The 18,357-nt window shown below is 60.3% G+C and overlaps 1 protein-coding gene across 1 annotated transcript in view; it reads left to right on the forward strand.

Annotated features, from left to right (window-relative positions):
• Window positions 1–18,351, forward strand: part of PDE2A (phosphodiesterase 2A) — a 36,978-nt gene extending 18,627 nt beyond the window's left edge. The window contains exons 3-31 of the mRNA XM_027888297.1: window positions 7,649–7,738; window positions 8,285–8,373; window positions 8,756–8,865; window positions 9,139–9,194; window positions 9,277–9,336; window positions 9,432–9,591; window positions 9,685–9,737; window positions 10,220–10,294; window positions 10,402–10,443; window positions 10,531–10,599; window positions 10,712–10,842; window positions 10,970–11,081; window positions 11,170–11,209; window positions 11,715–11,778; window positions 11,869–11,947; window positions 12,040–12,217; window positions 12,359–12,471; window positions 12,710–12,787; window positions 13,006–13,128; window positions 13,317–13,387; window positions 13,721–13,843; window positions 13,947–14,034; window positions 14,149–14,196; window positions 14,316–14,390; window positions 14,545–14,644; window positions 14,816–14,928; window positions 15,184–15,222; window positions 15,384–15,490; window positions 15,682–18,351. Coding sequence (XP_027744098.1) covers window positions 7,649–7,738; window positions 8,285–8,373; window positions 8,756–8,865; window positions 9,139–9,194; window positions 9,277–9,336; window positions 9,432–9,591; window positions 9,685–9,737; window positions 10,220–10,294; window positions 10,402–10,443; window positions 10,531–10,599; window positions 10,712–10,842; window positions 10,970–11,081; window positions 11,170–11,209; window positions 11,715–11,778; window positions 11,869–11,947; window positions 12,040–12,217; window positions 12,359–12,471; window positions 12,710–12,787; window positions 13,006–13,128; window positions 13,317–13,387; window positions 13,721–13,843; window positions 13,947–14,034; window positions 14,149–14,196; window positions 14,316–14,390; window positions 14,545–14,644; window positions 14,816–14,928; window positions 15,184–15,222; window positions 15,384–15,490; window positions 15,682–15,907 — 2,712 coding nt within the window. The 3' untranslated portion in view covers window positions 15,908–18,351. The remainder of the gene's footprint in view (window positions 1–7,648; window positions 7,739–8,284; window positions 8,374–8,755; window positions 8,866–9,138; window positions 9,195–9,276; window positions 9,337–9,431; window positions 9,592–9,684; window positions 9,738–10,219; window positions 10,295–10,401; window positions 10,444–10,530; window positions 10,600–10,711; window positions 10,843–10,969; window positions 11,082–11,169; window positions 11,210–11,714; window positions 11,779–11,868; window positions 11,948–12,039; window positions 12,218–12,358; window positions 12,472–12,709; window positions 12,788–13,005; window positions 13,129–13,316; window positions 13,388–13,720; window positions 13,844–13,946; window positions 14,035–14,148; window positions 14,197–14,315; window positions 14,391–14,544; window positions 14,645–14,815; window positions 14,929–15,183; window positions 15,223–15,383; window positions 15,491–15,681) is intronic.
• Window positions 18,352–18,357: the final 6 nt, after the last annotated feature.

The following is an 18,357-nucleotide window of genomic DNA, read 5'->3' on the forward strand; positions in this document are numbered from 1 at the left end:
TAGGTAGCAGTGCTCTCATGCCCTATGGCATCCCCCAGGAATGGGGATATGGGGTAGGGGTGCCCCGTTGCAACGGGAGCTGGGATGGGGGTGTTCCTGGTGCACCCTGGGCAGGGGGGCGCGGGATCAGTACGCTCCTGCTGCGCCCCTCAAGATGGCAGAGTGGTATCTTCCCCAGACCGTGACAGGCCCTATGGGTGACCTTGGCTTTTTGGAGCTGAGCTGTGACATTTGGCGGGGAGGTGATGGGCTGGGATCCCCTGCAGAGCCGACTCTGGGGGAAAGGGGGGCCTCTAGGAGCTGAGTCCATAAATTTGGGGACTAGGCTGGGATTTTTGCAGCTGAATCTGGTTGCATCCCTACCCTGGCCATCCCATGGATATGGGGGAGGGGATGGTGGGGACCTGCCCAAGGTGTACCTGTGGGGTAGGAAATGCCAGGGAGCAGCACTGGCTCCCGAGTGTTCCTCTTCCTGCTGCAGGAGAGGGGATCACTTCTTCTAGTCCAACTCTGGTGGGTGCAGGATGCTTGGCACCTGGGCATGGCTTTGGGACCCCCCATAGATGAGGAGGGCTGGAGGCCAAACCCCTGGCTAGGTGCTGACCCGTTAAACACTAGCACTGTGATCCTTTCTGCACGTAACAGGCTTTGGGCTTCTGCTGGCTGTGTCCCAGTTTCCCCATCTGAGTAGTGAGACCCCTGTGATTCCTAGACCCCTTGCTGGCAGCCAAGAGCTGGATCCCATCACAGACAAGGAAAATAAGAGTGATCCCTGAAGCGGAGCCCCAGGGGGAGGCAGCTCTGCCAGCCCCCCACGCCCTGCTCCAGAGTGCTGCCCCAAATCGAATTCCTCCCCAGCTGCAGATGGCTGGCAATTCAATTTTCCCAGATCCCATCAAAGGCTGATGAATGAGGTCCCTAATCACTGTGCAGATCCCATTAGTGCCAGCCGTGCCAGGAGGGGTTGCAGAGATGGATGTGGGAATGCTACGTCCCCCTTCCCATTCCACTGCTCCCCGTTCCTCCTGAATGGGACCTGGATGTCCCTGACCCCATGAGACCCATTCTGGCTGCACCCCCAGGGCTTTGCCATGATGCTCCCAAGCAGAGCCAGACCCAGAGAGCCCTGGCATGGCTAATCCACTAGGAAACATCTAGGAAAGTCCTGGAAGCCTGGCTGGGAGGTGCTGGTGGCCGGTGGGGATGGGAAGGGAACTGTGTGCCAGAGAAATCTTTCCAGGAATGCCATGTCCCAAGGATACCAGTGCCAGCACCCAAGGCTTGGTGCCAGCTGGGTGCTGGGATGTCTGTGTCCTTCAGGGCGAAGGCATCCTTATACCAGTGATTCTTCTAACCATGGAGCAGTTTTCCTGTGGCTGACACAGCATGGTCCGTGACCCTCTGCTTGCCATGGCTTAGGGACAAGTGACATGGGGCTGAGTGGTGTCCATGTCCCCCTTCACACCATAGCACATGGATTAGGGACAAGTGAGGGTGAGAGTCCAAGCCCTTGCCACCTCCCTTCTTAGAACAGTGAACTAATTAGTGACAAAGTAGTGACAGATCATTAGGCCAGTGTTGGCTGTTCCAAGAAGGCCACGATGTTCTGGGGACGGAAATCCTTGAGGAGAGCGGCTGCAGTCCCTGTTTGTCCTGCCTGACGAAGGGACATCAACAGGAAGCAACCTTGACTCTGGCCCCACTCCCTCGGCCATGGAGGGCTGGGCTGGGATATGGGGGGGGGGTGCATTAGGAGCACCCCAAGGGCTCAGGGGGTGCCAGAGGTTGGGAAATTTGCTTGAATCAGTAAGAAGTCCCACTCAGAACATGCAGGGTTCATGGGGAACAGTGGCCTGCCTTGTTCTGGGCTGTGGAAATTCCACCTGCAAAGGGTCTGTGCAAGTGCCCCGTGCAGTGTGAGCAGGACAAGCTCCAGCAAGGCTGATGCATGGGTGAGGAGGAGGAGGAGGATGGGGTGAGGGATGCCCTGAGCTCTGGGGAGATGCTGGGCTCAGCATGGCTCATCCCACCTGGACCCAGCTCCAGAGCTACCCCAAGCAGGTCTTGCACGGCTGTGACCCTCTGCAGGTGGGGAAACTGAGGCAGGGCACCTCCACAGACATGGGAACTGAGGCAGGCATGGGCATGCAGGGCCCCTTTTGTGCTTTTCTGGGATGGCTGATTCCACACGTTTGCATCCTCCATCCCTGGGAAGCCTCAGCCCGGACTGCTGGGTGCTGGTGTGGTTCCGTGCCAGGCTCTTGCATCCCAGCCCCTGCTCCCCATCCATTCATTGCAACAGGACCCCAGGCAAACAACCATGGGGAGACGAGAGGTCCCAGAAGTGTTTCCTTCCCGTTTACCCTCATTATCCCCCTGGAAAAGATGAGGTAATTAAGGAGCTACCACGGGTTACAGGTTGCTGCTGCCTGATTAGATTAACGCAATGTAATTTGGGACTGAGAACGGGGCTGGGAGGAGATGGATGGATGGCTTCCCGGCCGGAGTTGGGCAGAGCTGCCAGCCCTCACCTCCAGCCATCCCTCCAGTCATCCCTCCATCCTCTGCTGCCATGGACCTTGCCTCAAGGATGGTGCTGGAGGGGTTACCAGGGATGATGCTGCAGGGAGATCAGGGATACTGCCTCTGTTTCCCCACCACTACGGAGAGGATTCTCTGGGGAATTGTGGCTGTGGGGCTCAGGGAAGAAGCCTGAATCCCCAATGTGGGGGACAGGGTGACAGGGTTTCAGCAGTGTCACTCGGTCCGTGGCAGAGCTGTGGATAGCAGGAATGCTGCCTCTGTTTCCTCAGCCCTATGGAGAGGATTCCCAAAGAAACTGTGGCTGTGGGAGGGAGCAGGGTGGGGGACAAGGACAGGGTGTTAGCAGTGTCAGTCTGCCCACAGAAAAGCTGTAACCTGCTGCCTTCAGGATTTGCTTCCCTGCTCAGTGCCCCCTCTAGCACCACGGGGTTAGAGGCCGGTGATGCTCCTGCCCGGCCCGGCCCGGCCCTGCCCTGTTGTCAGCTCCGCGTTGCCAACACACGGCCACGGCTCGGCTATATTTAACCACCTCGGCCGGAGCACGGGGCCGAGCAGCCGCGGGGGGAGCAACCCCCCGGGAGGGGAGTGGGGCTGGGGGGGACTTAGCATCATCGGAGGCGGGAGAGGAGGATGAATCACGGCTCAGGGATATTTTGGGATATTTTTAACACCGCCAGATTGCTCGGCAAATGCTTGGGCAGGGCGGCGCGGGTGCAGGCTGGGCGTTTGCTGGCAGCTGTGGCTCAGCTTGGGGGGCCCGGGGGGATCAGCTGCTCCCCCTGGCGCTGTCACCCTGTGGCCGCGCACTGGAGAGGTGACAAAGGCAGGGACATCCGTTCCCATGCGCTTGGAGACAGCCCTGGCTGCAACTGGTGGGGGCAAAAGGGGGTCCTGGACCAGCATCTTCCTCCTTGAACGGGAAGTGGGAGGGGAGAAAGTTTCCCCATCACTTTTCCCTGGAAAGGGGAAAGTGATGGGAAAAGGTAGAGCTGGGGCATGGGAGAGGGTGTGGGTGTTCCTGCCTGCAGGTTTGGGGCAGACAGGGAGCCCTTGGCCGGGGACCCAGGCTGGGGAGCAGTGAGGGGCTGTGCCGGTGGAGGTAGGCTGCCTCCCAGGAATCTGAACAGGATTTTGCTTTTTGACTGTCAGATGTAAAAAGATCCAGAGGCTGGCAGCTAAAAATACATCCTATGTGAAGAGCCCACGGCGGGAGGGAGCCTCAAGCCCCCATTCCCAGCTTGGTGGGACTGCGATGGGGAGACCCCAGGATCACCCTCCTCATCCAGGGCTCTGCTCCATAGGGAATGCCCCGGGGAGCAGCTCTGCTGTCCTTCAAGCCTGCAAACCCCCTATGAGAGACATGGGGCTGGTGTGAGAGGGGCTGCAGGGGAGTCCTTTTCCCTGCCCCAGACCCCTCCTTGCTGTATTCTGTGCTCCCAAGCATCCCCATCCCTTTGCACCTTGAGCCTGGCAAATCCACTGGCAAGCATATGCATGGGATGTGGGTTCTGGGATGCGCTGCCCACAGGCACAGATAGCTGTGCAGTCAGCATCTCGGATGTTCTAATTTGATTTGGGGTCCCCAACTAGGGGTGAAGTTGTCCAGACGGAGCGATGTCCAGCTCCATCCCAAAGGTGATCACTCAGGCAGGGGCTAATGCACTAATCCACTGCCAGAATTAATTGAGCTCATTTCCCTTGCGTTCCCCAGTGGAAAAAGTCCCGTTGGAGGGGCAGGAGCTGAGCTCCGAGGGCTCACAGTGAGATGGACGCCTCAAGCTTGAGGGGTCACCTCTGGCAGATCATTTACTTGGAATTTTTACAGCAAAGCTGGGCTGGAAGCTTGGCGGGGAGATGATTCACTTCCTCAAGGTTCCTTGGGGAGGGATGTGGCAGAAGCCTGCCATGGAAGCCTGGTCTGCTGCCAGCATCCTCCTGTGGAGCCAGCACCCACAGGTGCTCCAGCAGCAATGGCAGGATCCATCTGGGGCCGCCTCAGCCCAGGATCCCCTTGCAAGGCAGCGTGGGGGTCCTGAAGCCTGGCCCAGTATTCCCTCAGGAGCTGGATGCTCCCAGGCACTAGGCATTGCTGCCTGGCTCAGCTTCCCTGTGGTTAAAGAGGAGTCCTGAGAGGAAACCATCCAGGATGGGATTTCTCTATTCCATAAACATCCAGAGAGGCTGAGGGTGTCAGGGGGGACAAACCAAGGTGCTGTAGCCAGTATGGGGAGCAGGGCACAGACGTGGCTGTCCCTCCTGAAAAGAGGAGAGACACCCTCCTTTTCACTGCTGGTGAATTTCCTCCACTGGAAAAGCTGATTTTCCATCCCAGCTGGGTCTGCAGAAGCCTGGAACGGGTGTTAGGAGGACTATGCTGGGGTTTCCCACCATCTTACGGCTGGCTATGGGATGCTGCTGCTACTCTCCAAAGGGAAATAGTGGGGGAAAACTAGAGGGAAAAAAAAAGGGCCATTTTCCAAGACAGGGAGAGCAAGCAGTGCTCCGGAGGCTGGGCTGTGGTGGGATTTGGCTTTGCTGGAGCCAGAGAGGGAGTCTGTGTTGGAACAGAGACAAATCTTTGCTCTAAGGAGATGAATGGTGTCATTAATCACCCACCAGCTCCAGCAGGAGTACTGAGGCAGATACGGCTCTGGTGTTGTGCCACACCATGGGATGCTGGCCAAGGGGAGCTGGCAAAGTTCCTGCTGGCATCACGGTCTCAAGGGTCACCCTGTCAGCTCAGGAGTCCAGCAGAGTGAGACCAGCATCCCTCTCCTCTCAGGCCAGAGCAAGGGTGACAACATTCCCAGGTCCCATGGGACCATGTGAGGGCACATTGGGACAGGAACCTGGACAGGGACAGGGCGCTGTTCACCTGCTCTGCAGCAGCAGCATCCTCAACTCCCGGAGCTGTTGGTGATGCCATTCCACGTCCCCTGTCCTTGGATCTGTTCCCAAAGTCCTTTCCATGCCCATCTCCAGGCATCCCATTTCCAGGCAGTATTTTCCTCCGGAGCTGCTGGGTATGCAGCGCTTGGGCTGAGGGCGTTGGGCTCTGATGAGGGCATTGTGCTCTGCTTCAGCAGCTGGGAATTGCAATCCCTCTGTGCTTCCTGTGTTTCGGTGAAGTTAATTAACCCTCCGTGCCCTCCTGGGAAACATTACCACAGCTCTCCACGGAAGCTGGGATGCAGAACAGGCACTGGGAACTCCCCCCTGGGAGAGTTCTGGTCCCCTGCCCTGCTGGATGCAGGTACAAGAGCTGGGTGAGCCTGTCTTGGGGGGTCTTGGTGACATTCCTGGTGACAGGCATGGGGTAGCCAATGGCTTCCTCTCCCTGCCAGTGCTGGAGCATCCCATTGCAACCGGGATGCACCCAAAAGCCCTGGCATCCGTGGAGTAGAGATGGATCTGAAGGAGCCTCACCCAAACTGGTGTGGTGCCTGGATGGGGCCCATGGTATGGAGTTCTGGGAATGGGACAAGGGGAAGCCCATGGGAAAGGCTGTTTATGGCAATACCCAGGATGGGGCTGCGGTGGTAACTCTGGCTGTGCTGGCTCTGGGCCCAGACTGTGTCCCAGCAGAGCCCCCAGAGAGGGGCTGCAGCACCCCTGGGCTTGAGGGACATGGGGTTACATGGGGTGAGGGTGTCAGGGCAAACCCCTGCTCTGGGCTGGGAGTGGGGTAAGCAGGATGAGTGGGATGAGTGGGATGAGCGGGGCAAGCTGGATGAATGGGACTAGCAAGGTGAGTGGGATAAGGGGGTGAGTGGTTGAGTGGGATGAGCAGGATGAATGGGACAAGCATTTGAGTTGGATGAGCCATTGAATGGGATGAGTGGGATGAACTAGATTAATATGGTGAGTAGGCTGAGTGGGGTGATGGGATGAGTGGGACGAGCCATTTAGTGGGATGAGTGGAATGAGTGTGATGCCCTTCCCAGCCCACCCTCACTCCCCCTGCCTCCTCCTCTGCAAGCCTTCCTGCCTGTCTGCGCCGCCCTCTCCTCATCTTGGGAATATCTTTTTTTAGCTCCTGCAGCTTTCCCCTCACCAATCCAGAGAAGGACTCGCATTCCCAGCCCTATTAAAGCCACCACCCATGTCCGGTTGCCACCTGTCTGTCCCCATGCCAAGTGTGCCACCGGCATGTGATACCCCAAGAGCAGACCCAGGGGTCCTGCTCAGATTTTGCCTCATGTCCCCCCGCCCCCAGGGGGCTGCTGTGGAGGATCCGGTGGGACAGAGGGATGGCAGGACGGCCACCTGGCTGGGGCCTGGCTGTATTCTACAGTGCATGTGTCTCCAGTGTGAGTAAGTGACTGGAGATGCGGCCCTGTTGGAATAACATCCAGCGCCGATGTCTTCAGCTGGAAACACCCTCGCCGCCAGCCACGCTCCCACACGCCACTCGGATCCGGCCCCGCGGCCGAGGATGTTCCCGGGCTGAGAAGGGATGGTGGCATGGTGAGGGGCTACTGTCCCACGTGGGATCCTGGGGTGCAGGGTTGGGAACAGTCCCCAGGTCTGGTTGTCAGGGATGCAGCTTGGAGCTGTGTGGCAGAGCTGGGACTGAAGAAAGAGCAAATCCCAAAACTGTTATCTGGTGTCTGACTCAGAGCATCCGCTGTTCCCATCATCATGTCATCCTTATCCTAGTCTCCCAGATGAGGGCTGGAGGTGGGAGCAGAGCTGGGAGGGTTGTGCTACGGAGGCCCCTGTGCCCCTCAGCTTTTCCATGTGTCTATCCCAACCCCTCCATCCCTCCATGGGGTCATTAATCCCCAGATGAGCTTTTATGTCTCCTTGTCCCGTATCTCTTCCCAGTGGTGCTTTATGGCATGGCTAGCACCAAGGACAGTGTGGCTCAGTTCAAAGTCTCCCCCTCCTTTTCTGGGATATGTCCATAACCCCCATCATGGATGTTGACCACAACAGGAGGGTTTGGGCCCCCAAAAGCTTCAGGAGGCTGGAGGCAGCTGCGAGTGGTCTGAGGGCAGGAGGACCCGTGTCACAGTGGGGTGAGGGAGGGTGGGTGCTGCAGTGTCCCTCCCTGTGGTGTCGGGCCCCAGTGACCCCCTGCTCTGCTCTGCCCTCTCTGCAGGATGCTCTGCTGAGCTTGGGCGCTGCACTGGATGCCCCCGCTCTGCGGGATGCCCTCCGCCATGCCCTCATCACCCTGCTGCCCGCTGTGGTATGTGGGGGCCGGGGGGGAGTGGGGGCAGAACATCCTCCTGGGTGGGTGGGTGGGAGCTGTTGGGTAGCTGAGACCCCCTGGGCTGGGGGGCGCCCTGGGAGGGTATGGAGGCTGGATTTGTTGCTTGATTTCTTTGGTTGATTCTGGGGTTGAGCCTGGGGTGGGGTCTCCCTGTTCCCAGCCCTCTGCAGAATTGTCCCCCTATATGGGTCAGGGTGTTGGTGGTGGCCCCGGTGCTCATGATGGCCCGAGGGTGCTGGTGTCCCTGGGCATGTTGATGGCCCTGGTCCTGGTGAGCATCGTGCCAGCACCATTCCCTGGGGAGTCCCGGCCATGGCTGGATGTGAATGGTGCACTCGTGTGCAGGTGTGTGAAGGTGTGTGCACGTGTGTACAGGTATGTGTAGGTGTGTGCAGGGGTGTGCACACATGCATGACTGTGCGTGTGTGTTCAGGGTCTATTCGTGTGTGTGTAGGTGTGTGTGTGCAAATGTGGGTCTGCACGTGTGTTTGCACACACATATGTGCTCCCTCCTGCCCCCAGGAACACGTCTACATCTACCTGCTGGATGGGGACACGCGGCTGCTCTGCGACGACCCCCCCCACGAGCTGCCCCCCGATGGGAAGCTCAGGTGAGCTCGGCCCCCCCAGGCCTGGGTGTGGGCACACACGTGTGGCCTGGCTGCCGTGCACAAACAGGCGTGTGCACAGGGGGCATGAGGTTTCCCATCCCTGACCCCATTCCCATCCTCATTCCAGCTCCGTCCTTGTGCCCCTCTCCTTTCCCTGCCCATCCTTGTCGTGGATGTGCACACATGTGCACAGGGTGTGTGTGTGTATGTGCAGGGACACACGTGTGCACGTGTTCTGCATAGTCCTTGAGCCTGTCCCCTCCCTGAGCACGCAGGTTCCTCTTCAGTGGGTGTCCCTGCCCAGGAGGTGGCACCCTTTCCAGGGGTTTCTCTGCCCAGGTGCCCTTCCCAGGCGGTTCTCAGGGTGTCCCTGTCCCCGCAGGGATGCTGTGCGGAAGCAGAAGCGGCTGGAATGTGGGGGGCTGCTCCCTGCTGAGCTCCCTGGCCGGCACCTGGGCCCCCTGGCAGCGCCTCTGGCCCCTGGCACGCAAGGTGGGGGCTGTGGGGAAGGGGTATCTTGGGGGTGGGGGGTGGGTAGGTGTAAGGATGAGTTGAGGGGTGGAGGTGCAAGGAGGTGGATGGGTGGAAGGATAAATGGATGGATAAATGGGTTGGTGGGTGGATGGAGGGTTGCAGGGGAGGATGGCTGGCTGGGTGGGTCATGACACATGGGGGCACAGTGTGGACATGCACCCCAAGAGCTGAGCTCCACAGCTCTGGGCTGCTCCTGGGGCTCACCCAGGACTGACCCTCTCTCCCTCGCAGTGCTCATCATCCCGTTGGTGGACAAGAACAGTGGGACTGTGGTGTGTGTCATCCTGGTGAGTGGGGGGATATGGGCAGGACGCTGGAGGACAGGGCCAGGGCCTGGACATGGAGGCCCTCACATCACTCTCCCTCCAGGTGCACTGTGGCCAGCTGAGTGACTCGGATGAGCAGAACCTTCGTGCCCTGGAGAGACATGTGAGTGACTCCCTCTGGATTGTGGGACCTTCCGCCTGGGGACCTGTGACCCCCCCAAGCCTTGCTGTTCCTTGTCCTTTCTGCCCCACTTGCAGGCCCTGGTGGCATTCCGGCGCCTGCAAGCCCTGCAGAAGCTGCAGCCCTGGCCCCAGGTCAGCCTCTCCACCAGTTCCTCCCAGACCTCCCTGGCCAAGCCCGAGAAGGCACCTGAGAGCAGCTACAGTGACCTGGACTGCAAGATCCTGCAGCTCTGTGGTGAGTGAGTGGGGGGACACCGGGAGGGGGGAGGGTCTGTGTGCAGGGTGGAACCATGCCCGGCCTCTCATGGCACTGTGATCCCTCCTACAGGTGAGCTCTATGACCTGGATGCCGCCTCGCTGCAGCTCAAGGTCATAAACTATGTGAGTAGTCCCCCCACCAGCTTCGCCCCCCATCTGCCCTGAGCCCTGGGTCACACCAGGGAGCCCTGTTTTATTTCAAAACAGAAGAAAATTCCCCAAAGTAGAGAAATGCCTCGAGCGTCAGCTGTGCAGTCATCAGCAGTGACCAGAGGGAACAGCCTCGTCATAGCCATCAGTAGTCTCCAGAGTTAACAGTGCCACCCTCACCCCAAAAACTCTGTGAGAAAACCTACAGGTTCCTCTTCTGCTCTCTGGCCCCTGTACGCAACCCTCAGTAGTGTTCATCGAGCAGCCTTGCCCTTCCCAGCAGTGATTTCCAGAGTGACCTTGCCCAGGCACAGGGAAGAGGTTCTGGGGCGGGGCACCTGGTTTTGTATAGCACGTGTGGTTGCCCTGGGCACAGAGAGGCAGAGGAGGGGCCAAATCCTGCCCTGAGAGTGCTCAGGGCAGGCTGGGGTGCTGACCCCCTGCTATCCCTTCAGCTGAAGCAGGAGACCCAGTCGCTGTGCTGCTGCCTCCTGCTCGTCTCTGAGGACAACCACCAGCTCTTCTGTCAGGTGGGTGCCACAAGGGTCTCCCAACCCTGACCCCCCAGAGGGTTCCATGACACCCCCTGAGCATGGCGTCATCCTCATGGGCACCTCCCTCCCCCCATCTCCTCCAGGTGGTGGGGGACCGTGTCCTCGAGGAGGAGATCAGCTTCTCGGTGAGCAGGGTGGGGGTGGTGAGGGGTGGGGGGATTTGGGGGGTGGGCAATAGGCAGCATGGGCACACTCGTCCTCTCCCCCTGCAGCTCACCTTTGGGCGCCTGGGGCAGGTGGTGGAGGATAAGAAGCCCATCACCTTGAAGGACATCAGCGAAGTGGGTACCAGCTGCATCCCTCCTGCACCTGGGGACACACAGGCATCACCCTGGTGCCTCCTGGGGGTGGCCAGAGGTGCTCGTTCCACCCCTATCTCACCTCTGCCCACAGGAGGAGCACAAACAGCTGAGCAGCATGTTGGGCTGCGAGGTCACCTCCATGCTCTGTGTCCCTGTCATCAGTCGGGCCACCTCCCAGGTGGTGGCACTGGCCTGCGCCTTCAACAAGCTGAGCGGAGAGAGGTGAGTGGTGGCTCGGCTGGGGCTCTGTGGGGCTGCACCCCCTCGCTTTGGGAATGCTGGAGCATTGTCACCATGGAGAAAGGGGGGGGACCAGTGGGGACAGGGAACTGAGGTGTCCCCCTGCCAGCTACACGGACACGGATGAGCACAAGATCCAGCACTGCTTCTGTTACACCTCCACGGTGCTCACGAGCACCTTGGCCTTCCAGAAGGAGCAGAAGCTCAAGTGTGAGTGCCAGGTGAGCGCCTGTGGGGCCGTGTCACACATGTGTGTGTGCGTGTCCTGCCTCATGCTGCTCACTGATGGCATCCCCTCTGTCCCCCTAGGCCCTGCTGCAGGTGGCCAAGAACCTCTTCACCCACCTGGGTAGGTGCACGGGAGAGCCCCCATGGCAGGGGAGCACACCAGGGGGCGGTGGCACTGGGGTCTCTTCTCAGCCAGGGAGGACCCTGTCCCCTTGCTGAGGGATGGTCACAGGAGGGTGACATGAGCTGGCACAGAGCCTGGCATATAGTGATGCTACATGGCTGCACACGTGCATATGGCACGACCATGGAGCTCTTAGAAACACGTGTGCACTTGTGCTGCAGAACACATGTATGTGCTGCTCACATGTATGTGCTCCTCACTTATATGGACACTGCTGCACACACGTATGTGCTCCTCACATATATGGGCACTGCTGCTCACACGTATGTGCTGCTCACATGCCACACACACAACACACAGCCCTGTCCATCTGTGCCCCCCAGCCTTCCTGCTGTGCCCCTGAGCTGAGCTCCCCACCCTCCGTGGCCCGAATGTGTGTGTGTGGGGGGGGGGCCGTGCTGCCCTGGTGGGGGTCCCTGACCCTGCCCTGCACCCCCCACAGATGACGTGTCTGTCCTGCTCCAGGAGATCATTACAGAGGCCCGGAACCTCAGCAATGCCGAGATGTGAGTGGGAGGGGCGCACACGGGTGGGGGGACACGGAGGGGGACACTGGGATCCCCTGTGGGTGCAAACGGCAGCGGCGTCCCTTGCAGATGCTCCGTGTTCCTGCTGGACCGGCTCAGCCACGAGCTGGTAGCCAAGGTGTTCGACGGCGGTGTGGTGGACGATGAGGTGAGCACGGGGCCAGCGGGGTTGGCTTGAGTGGCCCAGGGGTGTGTCCTGCCCCCCAAGCCTTGCTGGTGACACCCTCCCCCCGCCCGCAGAGCTACGAGATCCGCATCCCAGCGGACCAGGGCATTGCCGGGCACGTGGCCACCACCGGCAAGATCCTGAACATCAAGGATGCCTACTCACACCCGCTTTTCTACCGCGGGGTGGACGACAGCACCGGCTTCCGCACCCGCAACATCCTCTGCTTCCCCATCAAGAACGAGAGCCAGGGTGAGGGAGTGAGGGGGGCACATTGCCATGGGGGACAGGTGACTCAGTCAGCACGTGGTGGTCTGGTCACCCGTCATGTGGATGTGGCACTGTCCCCAGCACACAGGCCTCACCCTCCCCATTGCCCCCCCTCTTCTCCAGAGGTCATCGGGGTAGCAGAGCTGGTCAACAAGATCAATGGCCCTTGGTTCAGCAAGTTCGACGAGGACCTGGCCACTGCCTTCTCCATCTACTGCGGCATCAGCATCGCCCATGTGCGTGCCAGGGGTGCCCAGCCTGGAAGGGGTCACACACAAGGGGGGCCCCCACAGCACAGAGGGATGAGGGGACGTGTGTTTGTGGTCCCTGTTCTGTGGAAACAAGTAGTGGTGGCCATGGGATGGGGAGGGCATACGTGGGGATAAGGATGTGCTGGGGTGCCAGGGTGGGCTGGGAGTGCTGGAGGGTGTCTGCCCACCCCCAGCACTCCCGTACCCCGATCCTGCCCCACAGTCCCTGCTGTACAAGAAGGTGAATGAGGCACAGTACCGAAGCCACCTGGCCAACGAGATGATGATGTACCACATGAAGGTGAGGTGGCATGAGGACAGGGACAGGGATGGGGACAGGGGTGGGACCCCTGCTCCCAGTGTGGTGCCCCCACACTTCACCCCGAGGTGGTGGCACAGTGGGCTGGTGGGGGTGGTGTTGATATCCCAGGGGTCTCTACTTTCCCTGTGGCTCATGTGGCCCTTGGGTCACCCTGGGGACCTGGTCACAGCATGAGCCACTGGCTATGGCTCTCGCAGGTGTCAGATGATGAGTACACCAAGCTGCTGAGCGAAGGCATCCAGCCTGTGTCCACGATTGACCCCAACTTTGCCAGCTTCACCTACACACCACGCTCCCTGCCTGAGGATGACACCTCCATGGTGAGGGCCGTGGGGACAGTTCTCAGCTGCCACTGTCCCCTGCTGCCCTCTGTCAGGTCACATACATCAACCCTGGGGAGCTGGGATGGGGGAATGTGTCTGCATCCCTAAGCATTCCCCTGCTGGGCAGGGGCAGGGATGGCTCATGGTGGGCATTGTCATCCCCTGCCACCCTGTCCACTCTGCAGGCCATCCTGAGCATGCTGCAGGATATGAACTTCATCAACACCTACAAGATGGACCGTCAGACACTCACCAGGTGGGTCCCAATCTTTCTCCACTATCCACGTTCTCATGCCCATCCATATCACCATCCACCTTCCCTGTCCCTATCCCATTCCCTTCCCTGTTCCCTTCCCTGTCCCCATCCCCATCCACATTCCCATCGCTGTTCCTGTCCCTGTCCCAGTGCCTCTTCACAACCACATCCACATCATGATCCACCTTCTCCATCCCCATCTCTGTCCCTTTTCCCATTCTATCCTCATCCCATTCTCCATCCCCAACCCCATGGCTGCTTGGGGGGCACCTGGTCAGGTGGAGGTCCCGGGGGGGTGAGATTCCCCCCTGCATGGGCCTGTTCCCCTGCCAGGTTCTGCCTGATGGTGAAGAAGGGGTACCGTGACCCCCCCTACCACAACTGGATGCATGCCTTCTCCGTCTCCCACTTCTGCTACCTGCTCTACAAGAACCTGGAGCTTGTCAACTATCTGGAGTAAGGCCAGGTGCCATCCCTGTCCCTGTCCCTCATCCCCTGGCCCAGCTGGGGTGCTCCCTGCCCTTCTGCCTCCCTCAGTTTCCCTCCTCCCCCTCCCCAGAGACATCGAGATCTTTGCCCTCTTCATCTCCTGCATGTGCCACGACCTGGACCACAGAGGCACCAATAACTCCTTCCAGGTGGCCTCGGTGAGCCGAGCCCAGTGCTGGGATGGGCACGGGTGGGGGGCATGGGGACAGGGGCAGAGCTGGGGGGCCTCTTTGTCCCCATAGCACCATCACTCCAGCTGCTCTACCTTGCAGAAATCGGTCCTGGCCGCGCTCTACAGCTCCGAGGGCTCTGTCATGGAGGTAAGGTCCCCCCAAACCTCCCACTGCCTTCCTCTCTAGGGTTCTGGCTGTGTGCCAGCATCCCTGCCTGCTCCCTGCCTGCTCCCTGCCTGCTCCTACCATCCTGGTTTCTCCTGTAGAGGCATCACTTCGCCCAAGCCATCGCCATCCTCAACAGCCAAGGCTGCAACATCTTTGACCACTTCTCCCGAAAGGTGAGACCCCACCTTGACGCCCCTCCCAGGCCAGCCCTGCCCATGCTAAGCTCCTGAGTCTCCTCCAGACCCCCATCTCCCCGTCCCTGGATCCCTGGGGATGAGGGAGCTGGCAGGGGCACGGAGCTGGCCACGGCAGCTGCCTTGTCCACAGGACTACCAGCGCATGCTGGACCTGATGAGGGACATCATCTTGGCCACTGACCTGGCCCACCACCTCCGCATCTTCAAGGACCTCCAGAAAATGGCAGAAGGTGAAGCTCCTGGGATTGAGACTGGGGGCGTGGTGGTAACTCATCCCACCAAAGCTGGGAGGTGGCATGGGAGGTCCTGGCTGTCCCCAGAGTCCTCATATGCGGAGTGATGGGGCTGTGGAGCTCCTTCCTGAGCCCCCCACCCAACTCCTGCCCACTCTCTGCCCGCAGTGGGGTATGACCCCAAGAACAAGCAGCACCGCAGCCTGCTGCTCTGCCTGCTAATGACCTCCTGCGACCTCTCTGACCAGACCAAGGGCTGGAAGACCACCAGGAAGATTGCAGTGAGTGTTACACCATGGGGCTGTCCCCTGAACACCATCCCACAAGCCCTCCAGGTCACCTGCATGGCACCAGGGACCCACCTGCCCCTCGTGTGGAGGGAGTGCCTCCATGCAGAACCCTGGACTGTGCAGCAGTCCCCCCATGCCCAGAGCTGTGTCCCTGCCTGATGCAGAGCTGTGGGGAGGGGTCTGGAGGGCAGGGTTTCGGGGGTCAGCCCAGGCTGCACTCCCTGCACTGACACGTGTCCCTTGCAGGAACTGATCTACAAGGAGTTCTTCTCCCAAGGTGACCTGGTAGGTACCACCTGGCAGGGCTGGGCTTGGCCAACGCTCTTGGCAAAACACCGAGGAGAATGGGATGTGGGGGTGGGTGGTGAGCAGAGAGGTCTTGCCCGGGAATGGGGCAGGGGAGTGCCACTGGCATTGATCCATCCTCCCCCTCACTATCCATGCAGGAGAAAGCCATGGGAAACAGCCCGCTGGAGATGATGGACCGAGAGAAAGCCTACATCCCCGAGCTGCAGATCAGTTTCATGGAGCACATCGCCATGCCCATCTACAAGTGAGCCCCAGGGCTGGCACTGGGGTCAGGGGGACCTCTTGCCACCCCCCACCCTTCTCAGAGTGGGACAGGGGTGCTGCACAGGGTGTCTTGCATATGTTGGATGGGGCTTCCAAGCAGTAGGGATGGGGCTGCACCCAACTAAGGAGGTGCAGCCCTGTGCTGATGGGGTGTACCCCCCATCCCCGCAGGTTGCTCCAGGACCTGTTCCCCAAGGCAGCAGAGCTCTACGAGCGGGTGGCCAGCAACCGGGAGCAGTGGACCAAGGTCTCCCACAAATTCACCATCCGAGGCTTGCCCAGTAACAACTCCCTGGACTTTCTGGATGAGGACTATGACCCCCAGGCTCCAGACCCCCAGCTCAATGGCTGCCTGGACCCCGAGGTGGGGCAGCCCCCTGAGGCCACGGCCGAGTGAGGGAGGCGATGGGGGGGGCCACAGCCGCAACTGGGCCAGGAGCATCCCCAAGCCTCATCCCCCAAACGATGGGGGGGAGTTTTGGGGGGACATCAGTGACTCTGGACCACGACAGCAAGGGCTGTGTGCTGCCAGCACCCACCGCTGGCCCTTCCCAACCAGTGGGTGACTGTCTCCTCCCTCTGGGGCAGGTGTTCAGGTGTCCTCTCCACCCGGTGGGCCCTGGAACACTGCCTTGTTGGCTGGGAGCACCAGGGGACACTGTGGGGCTGAGGGATGGATATACTTTAAACTGCCTTAAGGCTGCAGGCCTTGTCCCCATGGGGTGACAATGAGAATGAGTCCTCAGTGGAAGCACCCCTAGAGGGGTTAGTCCCCCTGAAATGGGTGTGTGGGGGTCAGTGGGACAGAGGGGGATGGCAGGATGGTGAGGGGCAGTGGGAGAGCCATAGAGTGGCTGCAGGGTGGAGGTGTAGGTTTTTGTGGACCATGGATCAGGCCCATGGAAGGAGGTTGGCTCAGCTGGAGGAGGGAAGAGGCACCTGGAGCGGGATGGCCATGGATATACTGTGCCTGCACGCCTTGCTGGGTCCCACCCTGGAGAACCTGCTCTGGCCTCTTCCCAGCAGCTGCTGCTGAGCATCTGTTGGCTAAAATCCCCCCCTCCCTGGGACCCCTGGATCCACTCACCCATGGAAGGATTCATATCCTTCGCCCAGCTCAGTCCCATGCAGCCACATCCCCTGCAAGGGCTACACATGTGCCGAGGCTGGGGGCCCTGCTCCTGGTTTGCACACACACAGAGGGGGCTGCGCTCTGCAGAGGGTCCATCCAGTCGCATCCGTGTCCCTGCTGTGTCCCCAACACATCCCCACTGCGTGGGTGTTCCTGTGGTGCCCACCCAGGAGCCTCTTCACTGCAAGCAGCTTCCCTGGTGCCCAGTGTGTCGGGAGCATCCCTGGCTCACAGTGGCTTCACAATTCCAGCCATCCTGACCCCTGTGCACGGATCCTGCCGGCGCTCTGGGGTCCCTCTGGTCCTTCTTGGCACCATGCGTGGATGCTGTTGGTCTCCCATGGTCACTCTGGCTATACATGGACCCTGATAGTCTCCCACCACTCCCCTGTCATGCTGACAGCTGTGCATGTACCCCACCAACTCCTGTGGTTCCTCTGGCCCTGCAGACCACCCTACCTGGACCCTCATGGTCTTCTGTGGTTCCTCCTCTCCTACAGATCACCGTGCGTGGACTTTGCTGACCTTCCTGTGGTCCCTCCAGTCCCACAGCTGAACCCCTATGGACCCCCTCAGCCCCAGGGGGTCCACCAGCCCCAGAGGGTCCAACTGTGTGGGGCCCAGGGCTCTGTCACCCCATCCAAAGCCACTTGAAACACCCATGGGCAGGGGAACCGTGGTGAGCAGCTTGCCCTGCTGGGGTTGAGCCAAAGGGCGTGTTGGGGATGAGTGTGGGAGCTGAGCCCCAAGGGATTGAGGTGCACTGATCCCCCAGGCTGCATCATCCAGTTCATGGGAGCTGGATGGCTTCACCACCAGAGCAGGGGCAGACATGGTGAAATTCTGGCACTGCTGGCATCAGTCCCACAGATGCTGGCCCCACCAGGCTCAAGGGTGGACATGGGGCCATTTGCTGTCCCATCCTCACTCCTCTGCAGCACTCCACGGCACCATCCCGGTGGTGCACAGCAGGTCCCTCCAGGATTTGGGCAACACTGAGGCCGTTCCTCTCCTGGGCTCCTCTGTAAGCAATGCCTTGCCTGTGTTCTTGGGATCCCTGGAGTGTGTGTCTGCAGCAGCCACAGAGAGCCCAGCGCTGAGCGGCGCTGCACAGATGAAGTGACCTGAGCTCCTTTTGCCTTACCTACTCGGAGATGCCTTTAGCGAGACACTTTGCCCGAGCCCTGGTGGGACCCACCTGGTGACCGCATCTGGCTGCTGGCCCATGGCTTTGTCCCCAAGACCCCCTCAAGCCCTTCTCCCTTCCCCACGCCACCACTGGGGGCAGGGATGGTCCCAGAAGGCAGCAAACCCCCAAGCTGCAAGAGGAGGACAGCGGCCCCATCCCCCAGTGTGGCGCTGGCATGGCTGTGGCACTGACGTGCCAGGGGTACAACTGCTCCCAGATGGGCCCCACATACCAGTGCTGACCCAGGGGTGCCTGGTGTTGCAGGGCTTCTCCATCCGACAGATGTGGGGGTGTCCTGCACTTGGGTTCTGCATCCGGGGTACCATACCACGGGGGGATCACGCAGGGATGCCTGTCCCAGCTGTATCCCAATCTTCCAGCCCCCACTGCTGGTGTGTGTAGGTGGTTGATGCTTTCCTTGGCTCCCACCCCTGTACATACCCCTCTGGATCCGGGGGAGCACAGCCAGCCCAGCCCAGCTCACCCACGAGTGTGCCTGGGCATTGTGTGGGTGTGCAAACCTCCT

Source organism: Empidonax traillii, unplaced genomic scaffold, assembly GCF_003031625.1.
Source record: "Empidonax traillii isolate 1590-97213 ecotype Southwest subspecies unplaced genomic scaffold, ASM303162v1 scaffold236:size2090792, whole genome shotgun sequence".
Taxonomy (NCBI): domain Eukaryota; kingdom Metazoa; phylum Chordata; class Aves; order Passeriformes; family Tyrannidae; genus Empidonax; species Empidonax traillii.